The 23012-nt window shown below is 28.0% G+C and overlaps 2 protein-coding genes and 1 long non-coding RNA gene across 4 annotated transcripts; 2 read left to right on the top strand and 1 right to left on the bottom strand.

Annotated features, from left to right (window-relative positions):
* Positions 1 to 7999: 7999 nt before the first annotated feature.
* LOC136078765 (piggyBac transposable element-derived protein 4-like) lies at positions 8000 to 9820 on the bottom strand. The gene is made up of 2 exons (XM_065794566.1): positions 9745 to 9820; positions 8000 to 9630 (listed from the first exon to the last, which is right to left on the bottom strand). The coding sequence occupies exons 1-2, from the start codon at positions 9818 to 9820 to the stop codon at positions 8000 to 8002; spliced, it is 1707 nt and encodes a 568-aa protein (XP_065650638.1).
* Positions 9821 to 13221: 3401 nt separating this feature from the next.
* On the top strand, positions 13222 to 15025 carry LOC136077774 (uncharacterized). 2 transcript variants are annotated; one of them, XR_010637267.1, is made up of 5 exons: positions 13222 to 13564; positions 13690 to 13883; positions 14047 to 14182; positions 14293 to 14379; positions 14884 to 15025. It is a non-coding gene; the product is annotated as an uncharacterized LOC136077774 (long non-coding RNA). The 2 variants fall into 2 exon arrangements; XR_010637266.1 differs by lacking the exon at positions 14884 to 15025 and having other exon boundaries at positions 13223 to 13564; positions 14293 to 14847.
* A 2243-nt stretch (positions 15026 to 17268) lies between these two features.
* On the top strand, positions 17269 to 18322 carry LOC136078764 (uncharacterized). The gene is made up of 2 exons (XM_065794565.1): positions 17269 to 17325; positions 17378 to 18322. Exons 1-2 carry the CDS (start codon positions 17269 to 17271, stop codon positions 18320 to 18322), a joined length of 1002 nt encoding a protein of 333 aa, XP_065650637.1.
* The last annotated feature ends 4690 nt before the right edge of the window (positions 18323 to 23012 follow it).

The raw sequence follows: 23012 nt of genomic DNA, 5'->3' as shown, positions 1-23012 counted from the left end.
AACACGAACGTATTATTTAATTGCGATTTATAAACAATTTTATTGGTTGTTGTAAATAGAACAAAATAATATTAATAACTATCGCTATTTTGCACATAGAACAATCGGTTACACCTAATTTGACACTATTTAGTTTTTTTTTTCAATCTTAAAAGTATTATAGCTAGAAAGAAAATATAACAAAAAAAGAGAAAAAGGTATAAACTCATTTTTTTCAATTTTGGAGTTAGAACAAAATAATTCTAACCTGACGAATTATTAATCGTAATATAACAATATAACAATACATAAACTTGGTATCTGAAAGAAGATCCAAAAGATCTTGTCGTCAGAACCATATAAAATATATCAAACGTGTATATATAATATAATAAAAATACAATTGATTTAATAATTATTAACAATGTAGAATAAACAAAAACAGAAAATAATTTTACGTTTCAAAAATATTTATATATATTGTCAGTAAAAAGAATAAAGTTTTTTAATTTAGTTTTAAAAACAGAAAACGAAATTGACATATCAAAATTTGGAACAACAATTTTGTTCCATAAATACGGTGCTCGATAGTTTATGCAAAATTGATTAAACTTTGTTTGACAAAAGGGTTCAATTATTAAATTATTATTTCGTAAAGTATATTTGTTTATAGCTATATGGGTAAAAAGATCTTTAAAAATGAACAATGGTTGTTCACTTTTACAACGAAACATAAAACATAAAATATTATAGACATTGAGTTCGTAAACGTTAAGTGCTTTAACGTTTTTAAACAAAATATTAGAATGAGAAAAACGATTTTCAAAACATATTAAACGCATTGCGTGTTTCTGACGATGGTAGAGATTTCGTAACTTACTTTTAGAGGTACTTCCCCAAACAATATTGGCATAATTTATATAGCTATGTATAAATGAGTAGTAGAGTTGAATTAAATTTTGTTTATTTAGATAGTATCTGACCTTATATAGAATTCCAATACTTTTGGCCAATTTAGTAGAAATAAAGTCGATATAATACTTCCATGTAATATTTTCAGGGTAAATGCCTAAAAATTTTGTGACTGACTCCTTTTTTATTTCAATTTTATCAATGAAAAGTTTAGGTAAATTATTTGGTAAAAAACGCTTTTTTGCGAGGGAGTGGAAAAGGATCCATTTTGTTTTGTCAATGTTTAACGTTAACTTGTTGCACTTAAACCAGTTGGAGATGTGATTAAGTTCTTTATTCATATTTGAAAAAAGCTCATAAATGTCACTGTTTGACAGAAATAAATTAGTATCATCCGCAAAAATGATACTCATAAGGTTAGAAGCTTTATTTAAATCATTTATATAGACTAAAAACAAAAGTGGGCCTAGAATAGAACCTTGTGGAACACCACATTTTACGTCAATTAATTTTTCATTTTGAAAATAATTTCCATAGAAAACAAATTGTTTTCTATTTGTCGAATAACTTTTATACCATTTTATTAATTTGCCATTAATTCCATAAAATTTGAGTTTCTTAAGTAGAATTTTGTGATCGACCGTGTCGAATGCTTTTGATAGGTCAATGAAAATACCTAGTGTATATTGTGATCTACCAAATGAATTGGAAATTTCACGAATGAACTGTGTAATGGCTTGTTCAGTTGAACAATTTTTTTTAAAACCGAATTGATTTTTATATAGAAGTTTATTTAGATTAAGGTAATTGTATGTTCTATTGTATATAATTCTTTCTAAAATTTTCGAGAAGGTTGAAAGAACTGTGATAGGGCGATAATTACTAATATTTGATTTTTTTCCGTCTTTGTAAATTGGAGTAACTTTAGCTATTTTTAATTGGTCAGGGAATACACCTTGCTGTATAGATGCCCTGAACACTTTATAAAGAATACATTTTAAATTTTCAAAGCAATCTATGACTATGTTGCCATTTATTTCGTCCGCACCTGTAGCTTTGTCTCAAACTCATCAAAAGATAAGTCAGAATATAAATTATCTATAAAAAGCGAATTATTTATAGGCTCTAGGAAATCACTAAAAGTTTTTTCCGTAATAGGAATCTTATTTGCCAATTTAATTCCTATATCAATAAAATATTTATTAAACTCGTTTGCAATTTCGTTTGGTTCATATATATTTGTTTTATTTATTTTAATTACTTTAGGAAGGTAGTTTGAATTTGGTTTTTGTTTTCCTGTTATTTCTTTCAACGTTCTCCAAGTATTTTTTGAGTCGTTTTTAAATTTACTAATTAAGTTTGAATAATAATTTTTTTTAAGTTTTTTACGAATTTTTTCAAATAAATGTTGGTAGTTATATTTTTGTTGGTTTTCATCTGATTTTGTTTTTAAATATTTCATATATAGTTTCTGTTTGATTTTAGAGGATTTTCTAAGTCCTTTGGTAATCCATGGACTATTCAAGGTTTTTTTTTTTTGTTATTTGTTCACAAAGTGGAAAGTTTGCATTGTATATTGAGAAGAAACTATCAAAGAACTTATTATATATTGTATTTGCGTCATCACTAAAGTTAATATGCTTCCTATGCAGAAGTGATAATTGATATTGAAAGGATTTTATATTGTTTTCGTTGAAGACACGTTTTTTTATTATATTTTGTCTTTCGGGGTTATTAGATGATACAGTATGAATTGTAAGAAAAATGGGGAAATGATTGGATATGTCGGTTTTTATAATTCCTTTTTGTAATTTCTTATTATAAATATCTGTTGTAAAAATATTGTCAATCAACGTCGTTGAATTTTTGGTTAGTCTAGTAGGGCGATTAATTAAAGGAAGAGCTCCTGCCATAAATATTTCATCATAAAAACTTTTTACTTTTTTATCTTTACTATAAATTAGACAGTTCATGTTGAAATCTCCAATTATAAAAGTAATTTTGTTTTCTTTGCTACCTTTGTGAATGATACTACGCTGTAAAAAGAAACTAAGATTTTCAGACGCACCATCTGGTGGTCTATAACAGCAGATTAATAGAATACTTTTTTTTTTATTGTTTAAAATTTCAATAGTTACGATTTCTTTATTACCGTCAGAAACGCACATATCATTCCTAATGTGATATACAATGTGTTTCTTAACGTAAATCAGAACTCCTCCACCCCGTTTATTTGTTTGTCTTTCTAACAAAATTGTTTCAAAACCTGGAAGATGGAAAATAGAATTATTTTTGAACTCATTCGAAGAAATCCATGTTTCTGTTAAGCAAATTATATTAAAAATATTTTCAGTTTCATCTAAAAAATCACAAAACTTTTCAAAATTTTTATTCAGATTTCTAATATTAATGTGAAGGATTCTGATTTTTTGATTTTCAGTGCCGTTTTTATTATGAAATTCTTTTAACTTATGGGGATAAAAATAAGAACAACGTGTGTTCACATCATTAAAAAAGTTGACATCTGGATCTGAATTAAGATCTGATTTTAAGTATTTATCATGAAAATTAAAAGTAAAGGATTTGTAGTCATCCATTTTTGTTTTTAAATTTGATTATAGAATATTAAAAGAATTCCTTTATAATTATATGTCACGCGTTATTAATTTATTGTAAGTTACTTTAGCAAACTTACCTTTCGCTCGCAATTCCTTCGCTTCTTTGAAAAGCTTTCTTCGTAAATTTATTGTAAAATCGCTAAAGTCTTCGTTAACGTACAACCGCTCGTTCCAAAGCTTCATCGTCGTATATTTGTTTAATACTAGGGCTTTGTCTTTGTAGTTTTGAAATCGAACAACTATTGATCTGTTTTTTCCTGTTTCTTTTCCAACTCGATGTATATAGATTCTCAGAACAAAGTTCTTTGTATTTTTAATTTTGTTGCCTTTTAATTTACCTTGTAATTAAAGGTTGGTTCCTAATTCGGCCAAGGTGGCCATATGGGTTAGTTTTTACAAAGAGATATAATAGCTGAAGGGAGAAAAATGCCGAAAATGATTTCAAACCCAATATAGTCTTATTCCAGCGATAACTCAAAATGGCGCTTTTGCGAAAAATAGAAAAATTTTAAAATGTAGTTTGAAAGCTTTGAAAGCTGTAATCGAAGTGGATTAATCTCTTAAGAGTTTATTTGATAGGTTTTTAACAACTATTCGATCAATTGAGAAATTAATTACAACAAAAATCACGATTAAGGTTAAGTAATTGTTTCTTGCACACCTCAATTATAAGTATAAATATCAAAGTGTTAGGCAATCTTTACTACCTGTTTGAACCGTATTTTTTGCTTGCCTGTTTAGCTCTAAGCGTGTTACATTCTTTAAGAATATCTTTTCGGTCAACCACTAATTAAATCCCTCCGGGCTTTTATTTTGTGTTGTAGTATTTTTGCTGGATTTAAAAGCAAATTGCTATATTCTAAACACGGTCGTTTGCAGGAGGAAAGTTATTATACGCATGCGCAGTAAATTACATTTATTGAAGAATTTTTAAAATGGCCACGGTAACAGCGTTATAAAAACTAATCATTGACAACGAGTAGTTTGTTCAATTTTAGATAATTAAATAGGTTTTTAACTAGTTTTTTCATGAAATTATTTTGAAAATAACTTGTAGCTGTACGAAGAAATTTTTCAAATAAAATGCAAGACCTCTGATTGTGAATAAAAATACTTTCAGCTAAAGCAACTTTAGTTATGTATGTATAGTGCTCAATATTCTTAAAGAAGAGAGCATAATATTGTTATATGTTAGTAACATAATATTTTTATTTGTTAGTAACATAATATATATATATATATATATATATATATATATATATAATATATATATATATATATATATATATATATATATATATATATATATATATATATATATATATATATATATATATATATGTAAATTAGTAAAAAACACTTATATAACTTTTTTCTTCAACTTTAAGTTTCACCATTGCTGGATCATCAGGAAGAGTTACTAAATTCAATTTATAGAAAAAATTATTTTACAGGAAGTTATAAATTATTATAACTAAAAATAAAAATAATTTTTTTTAAAATTACTATATTTTTTTGGTTAACGGGAAGTTACAGAAAGTAATTATTAAATAAATTTCTTTGTAATGGGGATAATTTAATTTGGTCATTTGTTTTTATAATTTTTAAGAGGTATTTTTTTTCGTGTTTACATTTAGAAATTAATTCAAATTTTTTATTTAATAAATTTTCCTGATTTAAATGAGTAATTATTTCAAATTTTTCTTGCAAACATAGCATACATTTTTTGGAAATGTTATTATTTAGCAGGGCATTTATTATTGCTCTGTTCTTTAAGAACATTGAACACTCTATTTGTAAAATACACTAACATAATTTACACACACACACACACACACACACACACACACACACGCGCACATATATATTAGGGTACTGCAAATCGACATTTTTTGTTTCGAATTGAATCTCAAAGCAGGTCTTGATTTGCGAATCGAATCAGCAATTCGTGGTAAACCAAATTTAAGCATTTTTTTTTCCAAAAAAATAAAAATCTTTCTTTGATTAAATTCTTCTTGCCCGGATTATATTTTTGGCCTTTGTTTAAAAGTGATATTAGAACTATTTTTATTTACTCTTACTCCACCTGGGGTAAAAACCCATTTCAATTACATTTTAGCTTTATAAATCTAAAAAAATAGCAACATTCGCAAAATAAAATATGATTCAAAAAAACCTGAATCTTTTTTTTCGACTCAATCGAAGCAACACTTGATTCGCGAATCACATCGATTCGCAAGGCTCTAATATATATATATATATATATATATATATACATGCACATACATATATTATTATGCACTCTTATTTATGATCAAAATTTTGAATGTTATTATTCCAGGCTTTCGATTTAGTCAATAACTTCAAATAAATCAACTGTATTGCCTGCTTCAAAGAAATACCATTGGTTATGATTTTGATTTTATCAATTGAATGCTATAATTTTGATTCTATCTATTGAATCATCAGTCTGGTTTTGTACATATTGATTCAAAATTAATAAATTATGATAAAATTGATTTAAAACAAACAAATATTATAGTATATTTTTTTAGTATTCCAACTATATTTGGGTCTTGAAAAGGAAACTAACCTGTTGTAAAGAAGGGAAAAATAAACTAAAGCAGAAAGACTTTTTCTTGGAACTCAATATAAATATTTTTTGTATTTCGTGTTTAAATTTTTTTATTTTTTAATGTTTTTTAGCTTGAAACTGTTAAAATCAATATGAATATATTTAGAATATTTTTTACATAAAGATTGAAGATTGTGTTGAAATACATGCAACAGTCAACATTTTAATGAGAGAATTTGTATTATGGTTATTGCTTCTTTTATGGTAGTGAACATTGCAAATGTCCACATCTTTGAATCATTTTTTCGGCGGCCACTACATCTTGCTTTATTTCTAGATTGTTGTTTAGAAACTACTAAACCTTTTCTAAGCTTTTTTACTGATTGGCAAGTAAAACAGTCGTCACAGTGTGGTTTCCACTTAGTACAGAGACCAAGGGCAGTTGATGTTTTTCTTGAAAGCACATTGTTCATTGTACAATAACATTTTTTACACATTTTTGGAGGATGGACAATTTCCAAATCTGTCATTTCAACATGAAACAGCTTTTCTAATTTTACTTTAAGAATTTCTCCTATAAAATAATGCTTTTTACCAAGTAACTGTCCACAAACTCTGCAAATGAGTTTAATATTTTTGTTGTGAAGTTCCATTTTATTTAATATTAGACTATATAAAAAATTGTATATATATATAATTATAAACAAATTTATTTTTTACAAATCCTTGTAATTCATCCATATTTATCAACCAATTTCTATTTATTTTTTCTCTTTTCGAGATCTCTTTCTCTATTTCTCTTTATATATATATATATATATATATATATATATATATATATATATATATATATATATATATATATATATATATATATATATATATATATATATATATACACATCGGAAAGGAGTACCGTAGCAACAGGTTACAAAAAGTTAACGATTAAGATTTTATTTTAACTCTGCAAAAAAAATTGAATCCTCATATAAGCAAAAAATGCAAAAAAGATAAAATGTTCATTTTGCTGAATAAATAAAAATTTTAAAATTTCTACGCTCAAAATTTTTTTAAAAAAGGTTTAAAGATTATAAACAAAAACAGTAAAAGTAGCTTTAGCTGAAAGTAGATTTTATTCACATTCAGTTGTATTGTATTTTTTTTTAAATATTTTTTAGTACAGCTGCAAGTTATTTTCACAATAATTTCATTTAAAAAAATAGTTAAAAGTCTATTTAATTATCTAAAATTAAACAAGTTTAGGATTGCCAGATGTCCCGGTTTTACGAAGGAGAACTAAGTAAAAAAAATATTTTTACATATTTGGCGCAGAATTCTCCTTCGTAAAATCGGGACATCTGGCAACCCTAAACAAGTTACTCGTTGTCAATGATAAGTTTTTAAAAAAGTTGCATCCGTAGCCATTATTAAAATTCTAAATTATTTTTAACTCTACTGCGCTTGCTTATAATAACTTTCCACTTATTTCTAAAGTCTAAACGACCGTGTAAATATAGTGATATAAAATACCTTTTTGTAAATCTGGCAAAAATACTACCAATTTTTATCTAGACATTTATTAATTCAATTCTAATCTAGAAATTTATTATTATTCGTTCAAAAAGCACAACAAAAAAATAACAAACTAACTTTAAATAATGGTTACGAATTTTTTTACACTTCCATCGTTTATTTGCAATGCTTCGATTGCTTATGACGTTTTGAAACGATATTGTTGGATAATTTAAAGTGGAATGTGATTAGTTAACTTTAACCCTTTGAGCGCTCGATAAAATTTAAACGCCGTTCAGAAAAATTCAACTAAAAAAAAACCGGCAAAAAACAAACAAGAAAACTACTATTTTTGAACTTTATTTTTTTGTAGGTTTATAAGATTAAAAGCAGTTTAATGATTTTAATGCACAGCTTTTATGTGATAATTAGAAAAACAGGCTGGACACAGTCCAACACCACATAACTGACACTGCCAACTTGTGCGCACTCGAGTTTGGTGCCCAGCTACACATTTTATTTTTTTTCCTGCACTAACTTTCACAAGATTGTGACCATATAATGGATTGTTATTTGCAGTATGTTGGGGAAGTGGGTATGAGACAATTGTACTTCTAGCCATTTCAATTTCTCTTGATGTTCGTCTTTTAGAAATTACTTTCACTGGAAAATAATCTCCGACTAAACTTTCCACTATAGCCATCATAAAATCTATTCTTGACATTGGCTTATGTTCATTTGTATTGAGCTTATACAATAAATAGCTATTTAAAATTGCCCTACCAAATAGAGAAAAAGCAACTTTAGTTGTCCACTTTATTGTTTTACGCTCAGACAAGTACACATAGAGCTGTGCATCACCCAAATCTACACCACCCATGGTTTTATTGTAAAGGGCAACAGCATTTGGTTTCATAACTATATTTCCTCTTCTGTTACGTATTTCAGTAAAACCTGCTTTGGCAACAGTAGATAGTAATATAGGCTTTTTTTTACCATCTTGGTATGCCACACACAACAAAGGACCTTTTCTACATTGGCAAACCTCCTTGTTTTTTAATTTTGATTTGATGCAGATTTCTGGTAGGCCTTTCCTATTGACTCTCACTGTGCCTGTTGCAGTGGTCTGATGAGCATATAGATCTAATAACAGTTGAGGAGAAGTGTAATAATTGTCAATACCTAAGTGATGACCTTGATGGAGGAAATTAGTTTGGCGCAAAAGACGAAAAACTAAACTATAAGTCATACCATAGGCAATAGCTGCTACATCTGGGTCTTTTCCTCCTTTGTAAATTTCAAACTGACACAAATAACCATTGGTGCTGTCTGAAACACACCATAACTTAATCCCAAACCTAGAATGACGTTTGTTTGGCATATATTGACGCAGATGTGGTGTCTTTCCTTTGTAGCCAACCATACTCTCATCTATAGAAATGTCTCTTTGTGGATAATAATAATAAAGAAATTTGTTGTTAAAGTGTTCCACTAAAAACTGAATTTTATAAATTTTATTGAGTGGTTGTTGATTTGGCACGTGGATGTCTGTAAAATGAAGAAATTTAAGCAATAGTTGAAACCGGTCACGATTGAAGTGGGTAACAAACCAGGGAGTAGATGCACAAGGATGACTTATATCCCAGTAAAGTTTAAGGTTAGCTTTTTTGATGAGACCCATGTTAATTACGACTCCAAGGAAAGCTCTTATCTCTAAAAGATTGGTCTTTCCCTGTTTAATCCATCCATGACCTCTTGATGTTGGATGGGACCTCAAATGTTGTTGATTATTTTGAATCCATGTATCAGCATAATTATTAGTAAAATTTACTATATTTTGCAAAAATTCACGAGTAAAAAACAAGTCAAGATATTCAATAGGCTTAGACTCAGGTGAAATTGAGTGCTTGGGTCCTGATTCACCAGTAAAATAAACAACATCAGGACCAAGGTCATCTCCTAGAACAAATACCCAATCATCTAAAACATTACCATCAACATCATCTACATCAACATCGCCATCAGAACTGAAGTCTACATAAAAATTAAAATAAAAACTCCAAATTATCATACTAGTTGATATATTTGTATTAAATAATATTGTATACAATTTTTAAATTAAAGTTATCGTGCCTTCATCAAACAAACTGTCATCGCTGGAACTTAAAAAATCTTCGCTGGTACAACTTTCAACATCCATACAACTTTCTTCACTGTCGCTCATTTTTAATGCCAAATATATAAAGACAATATACCAAAAGATAGAAAAAAATGTGCTCTATTCAATGCTACCATTATTAATGAACGAACAGCGGTATTTTGTTGTAAAAAGTCATAGTTTCAAAGACCACTTTTAAAGCCACGATCGTGGCTCTTCGCGCTCTGACGGTATAGCCACGATCGTGGCTCGTCGCGCTCTAAGGGTTAAACTATGATAGTCACGCGGTGTTTAATAGAAAATTAAACTGTCCCTTGAGAAATGACGTATTTTAACTTCGTTCTCCCTTCAGTCTATAATAACTCCTTTTTCGATCTCCCTTCAGTCTATAATAACTCCGGTTTTCAATAAATACTAATACCGTAAAATCGCTTAAGTTCGGCCACTTAAGCCTTGAACATTTATTTATCACGCATAAATAAAAATTTTCAATTTTTTTTCCTGAAACATACTGAAAGTTATATTGATAATTGATTTTGTAAAAATAAAAAAAATGAAAAACTTGTACTCAATATTTTGTTTAAAATGAAAATCTACTTTGAACAAACTTTCAATACCACCTCATAAGTTCGGCCACTATATAAATACTAATAACGTGCGTATATAAATACTAATAATGTGCGGCCGTGGCGCAGTGGTTAGAACGCTTGCTTTATAAGCAGGAGATCCAGGTTCGAAACGAGCTCTGGACATATTTTCGCGTCACGGTAAGGGAGGAGGCGTGAACTTCCTGGTTAAATGCACTTCCGCGGTGCTCTGTGACAAGACCGTTGGGACTTCTTGGGGCACCTAAAAAAAATAAATAAAAAAAAAATAACGTATTACAAACTTAACGTTACAAGTAATGAAAACTTATTTTTAAATATTATTTTATTGTAAAATTATGATATAAATTCAAGTAATACCAGTAACTAAGGAGGGCGTCACCCCAAGCTCGAAAAAAAATGTCTTTTGGGGCACCAAAGAAAACAAGAAGGAGCACATAAAAAAAGGTCTTTTTAAATATAAGCAGTACTATTTTTAATTTTTATTGTAATTAGTCAACTACTTTGTTGCTTTGGCTATTATGGCCATTTGCTACGCCATTGTTAATAAAATTAGAAATATATTTTTCAATTGATTTAAAAAGGTTTTTTCAATTAACAAAAAAACACTACTTTGCTTTAAATGAGCTTTGTATGTTTATTGGCAATTCTTACAGTAAACATACGCTTTGTTGACCATAGTAGAACAGCAAGATCCACACGACCAATCGCCACAGGATTCGCAATACATCCATATTTGTCGTTGAGCTGTAATTTTATCTCCAAACAAAATATCAGAAGCTTGACATTTTTTGGAACTTAAAGAACCGTCAGTTAATTATGAAATTATGAACAAATTCAAATAAAATATCATGTATCCATTTTAAAAATGTCAAAATTTACTGGTAAATTTACAGGTAAAAGTACCGGTAAATTTTACATTCGCAACACTTACTAATATTTCACTAATTAACAACACTTACTAACATATTACTGCTAATTGTCTCCTTCGTTGTTTATCCGTGAATGACCGAAGTTAAAGTATTTCAAAATTTCATTCATTTTTATAAAAAAGTAGTTAATTTTCAAAAATTAATAATTCTTATTTTGTAAATATAATTAATTTGGTGATTCTCAATATTACTAAGATTAAATTTGATCATTTATTTTAATAATTGGCTTATTTTAGATTTTAATAGTATGCATTTTTTCAAATTGTTGTTTTGCTAAAGAATTATTTCAGCAGGTAAACATAACATTATTATTTTTTATATAGATCCATATCCATATTTACGAACTAATTACAAATATTATTTGAGAAAAAAAAAGTTTGTAAAACGTGTTTTTAGCATGCTTTTTTTATATTTTTTTCATGGTGACAAAACTTAGGCAATTTTACGGTATACTATCAATTAAATAAAAAAGTGATGAAAAAGGCATTTGCGGTTTTGGCGGTAACTGGAAAAATCCATTCGGGTGTTAGCTAGAACTTTCTTTTTCTTTTTTTGTAGCTGTGAAAAGTTCATTTCAGTAATCTGATGAATAATTAAACACAAATTTATTTACAAATAGTATAAATGTTTAAATTGAATTTAAACAATATCATTAAAAATCATTGTAATATTCAGTTAAACACCAATTTAGGCATCTTCCATATTTAAAATCTTTGCGTAATGCTTCGAAGTATGTTGAGCAGCACGCGCACAGTTACCTCCTATAATTATATTTTTTGAAGCAGTACCAATTCTTTACAAATACTTCATTTGTTCTCCCACAATCCCAGCACCGAATTCAGATGGAATGCGAATCGCATTTTTAGCGTTACTTTTAATTTTAGATTAGATTGTTTCCACCGGGTTTAATATTGGACTGTAGGGTCCTAAACGTTACAACTAAGCTGGAGAAGTTTTAAACACCCTTTCCAAACGAGCGTGACATGGAGCATTGTCTGTTACGATGACCAAATGCTCCAAAAGATTCCCGGATAAGATTTCTGTAGTTCACTCGTAAAACATAACCAACATCTATTCGTTAAAAGATTTTGCATTAAATGATCCTCTGCGAGTTTCCATTATGACGACATTTGTTGTTGATATAGCTACAATTAAATGTATGTTTGCACTTTTTGAAGCAGGCATTTTCATTATTGCTCTTCTTTTCTGTTTGGCACGTCCTTACGTTTTTCTACAAAAAAGGTTTTTTTGTAGAAAAACGTAATATATATATGTATATATATATATATATATATATATATATATATATATATATATATATATATATATATATATATATATATATATATATATATTTATATATACACACACACACACCACACACACACACACACACACACACACACACACACACACACACACACACACACACACACACACACACACACACACACACACACACACACACACACACACACATATATATATATATAATCAGGGTTCCCACTCCTCCTTAAAATCCTTAAATATCCTTTAAAAAAGTTAAAATTTGACTGCTCTCCTTAATTTCACCATACTATCTTTTTTTTTTATCATCTAGGAAATTTTATTAAAGCAAATCGATTATACTTATCTATAGAGAAGCACATAGTTACTTCTTTGATGAGTTAAAATCCTATACTTTTGCTTTATATTTATATATATATATATATATATATATATATATATATATATATATATATATATATATGTATATATATATATATATATATATATATATATATATATATATATATATATATATATATATATATATATATATATATATATATATATATATATATATATATATATATCATATATCAGCCCCTGAGTATTAAAGTAATTTTTTTAATGGGTTTTTTTTTTGGCTTTTTGTATTTAACTTTCACTTTCTTTAAATAATTTTAAGTGAGATTAAGCCTAAACAATTTGCTTTGATGTTTCCAGATAGGAAAATTACCAGCGACTTTTTATGTGGAAAACAAAATCTGGCTATTTTGTAATTCATGGTCTTGCCCCTTATTTAAAAAAAGTTCTGATAAAAGATCTTAACCTTCTGGATAACTTTGTATGTCTTTTTGATGTATCTTACAATAAAGTTGTAAAGAAAGGTCAAATGGGCTTACATGTGCGCTATTGGAATGAAGAGAGGAATACTGTTTGTCATTATGGGATCGACAGAAATATTTCATTAAAAAAAAAGTTATCAACTAAAGAAAAGAAAAACTAATGTAATACATTACTTTTAAATCTTTGGTATCATTCTTTTCTTTAATGACTTTTAAAATCAAAATAAATTTTGAAAAATAAGTTGCACAATCCACCTTAAATGTACTGTATAACTGTTTGATTATAGATGGATGATCACTGTTTTCAAAAGAACTACGTTATTTTACAAGATAATTAAAAGTTCATGTGTCCTGCTAAAATCGATATAAAATTAGTTTCATTGAGATTGCGAAAAAATTAAGCAGAGTTGTTTTGATAACAAAAATGAACTTTGGAAATGTCAAGATTGCTACTGAAGATTGGCAAATAACTAATGACTTGGTAAATAAGTTTATAATTACACAAAGCTTCTTGAATAACCTTTACTAGAATTAAGTTGAGTTTCACAAAATTTAATGTACTGATTAGTTATTATTAGCGTTTTATATTATATTTAGACCATTTTAAATTCTTACCATTACCATATTAAAGTCTTATATTTCAGCAAAGCAAATCAGAGACCATTTTCCAGAGTTGGGGGAGAAAAATAAACAAATGATAAATGATGCTACTTCAAAAAACGGCTATAAAAACATTATAGCAGCTGAACGTCTGTTAATATATAAGAGAGCCTAAGGATAGTAAGATTAAAGAAATTAAGTTAAATTTTTTTTATTAGGTTATAATGAGATACATTTAATTCATCATTATATGATGCTTACATGTATATTAAATAATATATTTTCTTTAGATGCTTGTCTACCTTTGCACACAGCAAATAGATTGATGGTCTTAAGAAGTCAAAAAGAATGTTGTGATAAGATAAGTGTTTCATAAGGTTATATTTTTTTATTGTATATTTGTAACATTGTCAGTGATATTGTTACCTGTTTAGATTTTTCCAAATTTATCTTTTATAATGACAAAGCAGTAAAGTCATTGCGCTATATTTTCAAGGCAATGTCACAATTATTTTATCTCCTTACGCTTGATTCTTTTTCCAATGCTAATACACTTTAAAAAATCTGTTAAAAATGTTAACGGAGTATCTCCAGTATTACAGTTTACAGTAACTTCGTAACAGATATGGATTAAATTAAGAAATGAGAGAATAGAACAATGGATTACTCCTTTTGCTACTAATTATCGGAATACTTTTGATAAGTTCACGGAGTTGACGCGTGTAGAAATTTTTTTTTTGTTTCTATAGATTTCTGTGTATTATATAATAATTGTTTGTTCATGTTTCATAAAATTCAGCGTCGTATTTATTGACACATTGTTCAACATGATTCAAATGTATATTTATTAAAATTTAAAGAGAAATTACTTAAATGTTTAGACTGTATGGAGGACATTAAAACCCGTTTCAGTCCCAATAATAAAGTAGAATATATTGGTCATCAATCTATCAACAATCATATTTTGGCAGTTTATGCAAGATGTTCATGTCTTACAGTACGATAAATTGACTACGGAGTCGTTGTGCAGAGATTAACACTCGTTAAATACAACTAAAAGTTTAGTTTATATTTAGTGTATCACTTAGTTAACGTGTAATACATGAAGATTTACGATTTTTATTACAAAGTGTTATTTTTTATTTTACTAAAGGTTTATTTCTCTTGACTCAATCTAAAGATTTATTTCTTTTGACCCCGTTCAAGACCCGACTGATTCTAATACCAATCGGTGTAAATAATTTGTTCCTTTTAAAATAAACACTACAAAATGTTTTGGTTATGTTTATTTTGTTACAAAAAAATTACGGGCAATTGTTAAACACCATGGCAATTAGGTCAGGATAACCGAAATAGTTTTTTATTTCAATGCTACGAAGGATCCTGTGACTTCAACTTTGTATCCGCTAAACTTACGGTATGTTTCAATCGTGTAGGGTAAAGCGACAAAATTCAAGTCAATTACCAAGTTCCATTTTAAATTTAATTTCTTGAAATGTAATACCTGTGGCAAGTAAGATATTTATGTTAATAAGGTTACATCATTTAATATAAATTGTTTATGTTACTTGCATGGTAAAAGCTGAATATTTAAAACAAAAAGTTTAAAAACATTTTTCGCTTTATAATATTTAGAATTATTTAATATTTTGAATTAATTAATATATTTAAGAATTGCATTATTTGATTTGAAATAGAATCGAAAAAAATTCAAAGCCAGGCTGATATTTTGTCAAATTTGCTGTAATTTGGTCGAATTCTTTTGCCTTTGTTATCTTTGTTTTTCTACGCAGTTTTTATTATAAAAATAAATTAAGACCCGAGTGCTGAAAGGTATATCTTTCTAACAGTGTATGATTGTCTTGAAGACCCATTCGTTAACATATTTTAAGAAAAAAAAATTGCAAAAATGTGGCATTTTTTTTAGAAACGAAATTGTAAAGATGTGGCCGGAATCAGGACACTTTACCCTAATGGATACAATCCGTCGAATTAATACTCCGTTTATTTAACGGAGATCTCCGTTTCACAGTTATTGGAAATAATCAAAAAACGGCATGAATTCCATTTTTGTAAAAATCTGATATGAAAAATTAGGGCAAGATTGTTGCAAACGGACCACATTTTCATTTTCTTTAAAAAAAAAAGGTTAAACCACTTTACGCTTCCCCGCAGCTGTTCAAAGTTGCCATTAAAAAAAATAATCTTTTAGCAAAAATACGATAACTTTTAACTTTTATCGTGTATCACAAACCACTTTTAGCTATTGTACACCAATCAATTAGTAGAATATTAATCAAGCTTTCAGAGTAAAAAGAAAAATATTTTATAAAGTTTCTTACCTTAAAAATGCAGGGAAGAGTAACTTTTTAGACAAAGAAATAATAGCTCACTTGAATGTGATTTTAAGTAATTTCTTTATGTTTCTGTAAAAATCTAAATACGTAGGGCTAAAATTCAACCCTTCTCCTTTTAATCCAATATAGGCTTTGATGCCGTCCGGACCCGCCAATAACTACTTTTTTTTTTCAATTTAAAAATGTCTATATTGATGACCTTTTCTCTCTTTCTTACATAAAAATGACTGACATTTTAAATACTCCATAATTTTATTATAAAACAATTTATTTTTTGTGATTTACCACCTATAAAGTACTGTTTAGAAATATCTTTTAAATCGATATAACTTTAAACCTTCCGCAATTTAAATATAGGGACCATGGTTCGCGTGACCTTCTTGCTAAATGCTTTTTCGCAGTGCTCTGTGAATGGTGCCTTATGGGGGCAAAAAAACAAAATAAATATAAATGAAAATTAAAAATAAAAAAGAAACACAAAACCAAACATGGAATTTAAAACTTCAAATTAACTTAATCTATTTATATTGCGGTGAGACCAGATGCAATGCTTGTAGCTTATTAATAAGATTCAAATCAATATACTAATATATTGATATTATCAATATGCTGGTATATTGATTTAACTCACATTACAAAAAAAAACATGTATTTCCTAAAATAAATATTCTTCTCATGGCAAACCTTTATATTACGTTTAATCTTCTGTAAATACCAGATTTAGAAGTGCATGTAAATATTTTTGGAACTAAAGTAGGTTATCCGCGTCCACTAGCGGGTGATGCGGAAGTTATCGGACAAATCCTAATTTCATTATTTGAGCATAATAATTAGTTTTTGTGGTTTTATGCGTAGACATAAACGTTCTATAAAATCTAAACTTTATTATTTGAAACACAATTATTTAAAATGAGGTTAAATGCAGCTGAACGAGAATCTTTTCGAAAGCGACTAAAAATCTTTTTTGTAAATAAACCTAATATAAAAAAAAAAAAAAATCGTAAATCATTTTGAAAAGGAAGGATTTGCTCGAAGTACAATATATGATAACCTAAAAAGACTTGAAACTGTTCAATCGTTTTCTGATAGAAAGCACCCTGGTCGTCAGACATCCTGGACTAGAGAAAAGAAAGCCGAACTAACGAGACTTGTCAACAATCGAAAAGGGGTCAGTCAGAGAAAAATAGGTATTAAATTCGGTGTAAATCAATCGACAATTGGTCGTCAGTTAAAAAAAATGAATATTAAATATAGAAAACGTGAAAAGACTCCAAAATACACTATAGAACAACAAATAAAGGCAAAGAAAAGAAGCAGGAAACTAGTTAACCAACTCTATAACACAAAATCGCTTCTAGTCATCGATGACGAAAAATACTTTTGTTTTGCAGGGGACAACATGCCTGGAAATTCTGGATACTACACAAACAACAAAAAGACATGCCCAGAAAGTGTTCGTTTTATAGGAAAAGAGAAATTTCCAAAAAAATTATTAATGTGGATAGCCATATCTGACCGTGGTATGTCCGAGCCATTGTTTCGCACTTCCAAGGCTGTAGCGATCAATTCATTAATCTATATTAATGAATGTTTAGAAAAACGACTTCTTCCATTTATTCACAAGTATCATGGAGACTTTAACTATTTATTTTGGCCAGATTTAGCAAGTTCTCATTATTCTAAAGATTCTCTAAATTGGATGAACCAATATGTCTATTACGTTGATAAAGAATCCAATCCCCCAAATGTGCCTCAAGCACGACCAATTGAAAATTTTTGGGGACATTTGACACAGAAGGTTTACGAGGCAGATTGGCAAGCTTCAACAGAGCAAGTTTTGATTGATCGCATTAAACTAAAACTACAAAAATATGATTTAAACTTTTTACAGTCGCATATGAAAGGTGTCAGAGGAAAATTGAGATCAATTGCAAATGGTGGTGTTTTTTCATATAAAAAGTAATATATTTTTATTAAAAGATAAATGCTTTATTTAAAAAAAGTATAATAGTAGTTTGTTTTTTTATTTATAAATAAGTTATTGACGTTTTTATTTTGTCCGATAACTTCCGCATCACCCGTTAATTTGTGTTGTATAAAGCAAATCAGAGGTGTTTTGAGCAATTTGTAAGACAAAAAAAATGTATATATACATTATATGTAATTTCGTTTTTGTCTGAGAAATTACTAAAAACTCCTCTGGCTTTCATTAAAAACTATACTATACAAATTAGTGGACGTGGATAGCTTACTTTAGTTCAAAAAAAAATGCACATACACTTCTAAATCTGGTATCTACAGGAAATACAACGTAATATAAAGGTTTGCAATAAAAAGAAAATTTTTTGTAGAAAAATCCATGTTTTTTTTTTTGCATAAGCATAACACTTGTAAGCATATGGAGGCTCAGATTTAAAAAAAAGATAAGAAGTTACTTCAAAATACGGATTTTTTTTGGCGCATTTCCATTATTTTTGGGAATCTCAAAAATGCATGAAAACCATTTAATGAAGTTATTGTGTTGCAAACATTTTCATGCATAAACTTAAACCTATACTATGCAATAAAATAAGTTTTCATTAACCAAACAAAACATCTTGGCGAAAGAGATATATTTACGTGATTATAGTTTATTTACGTGATAAACATTGTATCAAGCTAAAAAAGAATCCATATGCCCCTAACTAAAGTTTAGACCCATGGCTCATTTAAAAAATGTTATTTCACTGAAACATATAAACCCAGATAAGTCATACCAACATCACGCGTTGTCCATCAAACAGCAAAGTAAATCTCAACTTAGTAGTGGTTGCTTGCAGCCTTATTGGGAGTGAATCAAAATTAAAAAAAAAAAGAAAAAGAAAAAAAGTTATATTCGGCACCACCATCCGCCTTAAAAATACTTTAGGGAACTTGATAACAATGTCTGGACCAAATACAAGGGTTCATTAAGGGATGGTCCTATTGCGACAACAAAAAAACACCACACGCTACTAATCAAAAGATGATAGCGTGGCTCTTTTTGAAAATTTTTTTATTAATAAAATTTTAAAAACATCATTTAAATAATTTAATAAACATCATTTAAATGTTATTATTTATTGAAATTTATATTTAAAGTATTCATATAAATATTTATTTAAAACATGATATTTAAAACTATTTAAAAAAATCTGCCGATTTTTTGTTGAGGATCTTTTTCACCATCCTCTTCACTCCCCTTCTAACTATTGTTATTTTTCTCATCGATTGAAACATCAATCATTTACATACCTCACCACATTTGACCATCATAGCGATCTCTTGCCTTGTTAAAACATGCAGCCACTTTCGATTCAATTTCTTTTGTCGCATCGTTGATCCAGGTAAAAGTTGACACTATAAATATAATAAAATGATCACTTAACATTAATTTATTCAAACCTATAATTATGTTCAAAAACTATAGTTATTAGATGAGTTCACACATATAAATTAAGGAAGAAAATTCAACTTATAATGAGTAAACAATCATATAATAAGTAAGAAAATTCAACTTATACTGAACAAACAGTCTTATAATAAGAAAGTTCAACTTATAATGAGTAAACAACCTTATAATAAGTAAGAAAGTTCAACTTATGATGAACAAACAATCTTATAATAAGTAAGAGCTTTATAGAATCATATAAATATCTGCATATTAATAACATATATTATAAGTAAACAAGTAAAGGTTGCAGCCAGCCTCCAACCATTATCACACTGTTGTAATGTTGCTTCTCTTTCACTTTTCTAAATATGCTATAATAGGTGCAGCTCTAAAGAGCTAGCGTCTCTTCTGCAATCTACTTAAATTTATTCTTTTATTACTCATCATTCAATTTAGCCTTATCCTTTAACTGCGACTATTCCTAAGTGCTCTAAAAATTCTTATTTGCCTAGTTTTTTTTCTTGAACATATGTTCTTTGGAATTCTCTCTCTCCATCTTGTTTTTCTTGGTTCATATAATTTGCCATCTGTCAATCAAATCATCTGTGAGTTGTTATCTTTCTTCATAAACTTCATCTTGGCTCTTCCAGTAACTTCCAACTCTAGTAGTGGTTGCTTGCAGCCTTGTTGGAAGCAAAGATTAAACAAGTAACTGTTATAACAAGTAAAAAAAATTGTTAACATCTATATATATTTTGAATATTTTGGAAGTATAATTTTTTTTGTTACTTATTGTTTTTGCCTTAAAATCAAAATTTTTGTTATTGTTGTTAAATCAAATTCTGAGCAGACAGTTAGACCGACTCCTATTTATACAAAAATGTTTAGAGTAGATCTGAATTAAACTTAGATCTAATCAGAGTAGATCTGAATTAAACATTTTTGAGCAGTTTTTCCAGGTTAAAGCTTGTTTGCCACGTCAGTCCTGTTGATATTTTGCTGCAGTTCAAGTGCCAGAAATTTTTTAAGACCTGAGAAACATGAACATAGATATCCCTCCTTCAAGCTTCATTTATAAATGTTTTATCTCATTCATATTGTAATCTTTTGCCAAAAGGTGTTCCTCTTGGCAATCAAACACATGGTTATACTCACATAATCGGAGTGTACACATTATCATAATCGCAGCAAAGAGGTAAAAAAAATTCTTTGCTGCAGTTATGATGATGATAACACATCCCAATCAACAGGATCACAACAAACACGTGCCTATAATCTTAAATTGTCATTATTCAAGATTAATCAAATTATAATGGATTTAAGTCAATTCACGCAGAATGTATGCATTCATAAGATGAGTGTCCAAATCCACTTCTGCAGTTTTTTCTTCAGTTTTCTTTTTCCTTTTTTTTTAAAAAAATTAACAGTTGTTCACAAATATTACCTAACCAAAAAATAAATTTTGCAAGATTTTTCCAACTTTATACTTAAAACTAAAATGCCAATAATAACGAATTAAACAAAAATGTTGCCTGCTTTTTATGCTTTTTAATGTTTCAATAAAATATTTAGAGATTATTTAAATCAAATGTTTTGAAAAGATAAACTGTCATGATAATTATAATAAAAGTCACCAAAACAAAAAAAATCATAAACTAAGATACACCAATCATAAATTATGATACATCAATAAACAACATCAGATAAAATAAAAATATTCTTTGCAATCAGACTAAAAAAAAGCACAAATATTAAAATAAAAAATAAATAAAAATATTACAAATATTAAAATAAGAAAGTTAATTGTTAAACAAAGTTAACATTTATTTCATAAATTGAATTTATCAAAGAGAAACACGAAAACAATGAATATATAATGAAATAATTAAAAACTTGAAAATAAATACAGCTGTATTAAAGATTATTATTTTAAATTATAGCAGAACTATGAGTTAATAAAAGTGCATACATTTATTAATGTTTGAACACTTTTTTCACTTGAACTCTAAAAGTGTAGAAACTTTTTGCATTTGTTCAAAAATAACACATGTCATTGGAAAAATTAAAAATTACCTTATGTGCAACAGGAAATTTTGGAGTTTTAAGCTTCCTTGACAGTTTATTGCTTTTTAACTATAAGCTTTGAATCGTTATTTTTTTGTAAACATGCTATAGATGAATGGTATATTCCTGATAACGCAGATTTGACCACTTTTATTGCATAAACATTTTTTCTCTTATGTAAGGTGTTGAGTTTTATTTTTAAAAGGGAAGCAAAAATGGTGATCCTAGGTTTGTGACAAATAATTTGTACACATTGCAACTGTATTACAAAAAACCTCTTTAGTTGTGACTTGGATTGACCAATACAATTCATTGAAATACAATGCTTTGATTGAAATACATTTATTGAAGATCTTCACATCAGTTACAATGATATTAAATCGAAAAAACCTTTACTGAATAAACTGGAAGGATAAGGTCCTCATTGCTTCTGGACTTCTATTATTATTTAAACCCAGAAGCAACATGGGTACCACTTATAAAAGTGGAGCTATGCTATACCTTAAATATGTTAATATAAAAACTATTACACTATAATATAGTCTATATTACTATAAAAATTATTGTGGGATTTATTGGAGAAAACCATTTTTTTTGGTAGATAACTACAAAAAAAAAAAAAAAAAATCTAGATTGAATATATTATATTTCAATCTAGATTTTTCAATTGTTTGTGTAGATATCTACCAAAAAAAAAGGTTTTCTCCAATAAATACCCCAATAATTTTATATATTATTTAATAAATTTATTTAATATAAACTTCTAATAGTTAAATTGAGTTAATGGATTGACTATGAGTCAGTTTAAAATAGAGTTAAAAATATTAAATTCAATATAAAATAAAAATGGAGAAAGTGATGGTACTCGCTTTATTAAAAAAAATGTTATTAGTACTTGTAACTTAAATTAAATAAATAAAAATTCTAACATCTCATGGACTTAGGGACGTATGGTCCGCTAATGTTTTGCGACAGTATATAGAATAAAAAATAATCCGGTAACCGAAAAATACGACCTAATTCTGAGGGATGTTAAAGTCGCTAACCGCTTATAAAGCGAGCGCTCTAACCACTGCGCCACAGCCGCACAAATCAGACTCCTTTAAAATAATATTCATTTTAAAGTAGTCTGATCGTTATTTATTATATCTAGAATATTTTTTTGAAGCATGTTACC

This window comes from Hydra vulgaris, chromosome 03 (genome assembly GCF_038396675.1).
Source record: "Hydra vulgaris chromosome 03, alternate assembly HydraT2T_AEP".
Lineage (NCBI taxonomy): Eukaryota > Metazoa > Cnidaria > Hydrozoa > Anthoathecata > Hydridae > Hydra > Hydra vulgaris.
The sequence above is the reverse complement of the archived record's forward strand: the minus strand, read 5'-3'. Positions and strand labels throughout refer to the sequence as shown.

Bases quoted from the DNA above. Each gene is read 5' to 3' on its own strand.
- LOC136078765 (XM_065794566.1), bottom strand. From the start codon at position 9,820: ATGAGCGACAGTGAAGAAAGTTGTATGGATGTTGAAAGTTGTACCAGC. The intron at 9,631-9,744 runs GTTTGTTTGATG...ATTTTTATGTAG, and splicing joins TTTAAGTTCCAGCGATGACA to ACTTCAGTTCTGATGGCGAT.
- LOC136078764 (XM_065794565.1), top strand. From the start codon at position 17,269: ATGAGGTTAAATGCAGCTGAACGAGAATCTTTTCGAAAGCGACTAAAA. The intron at 17,326-17,377 runs GTAAATAAACCT...CATTTTGAAAAG, and splicing joins AGCGACTAAAAATCTTTTTT to GAAGGATTTGCTCGAAGTAC.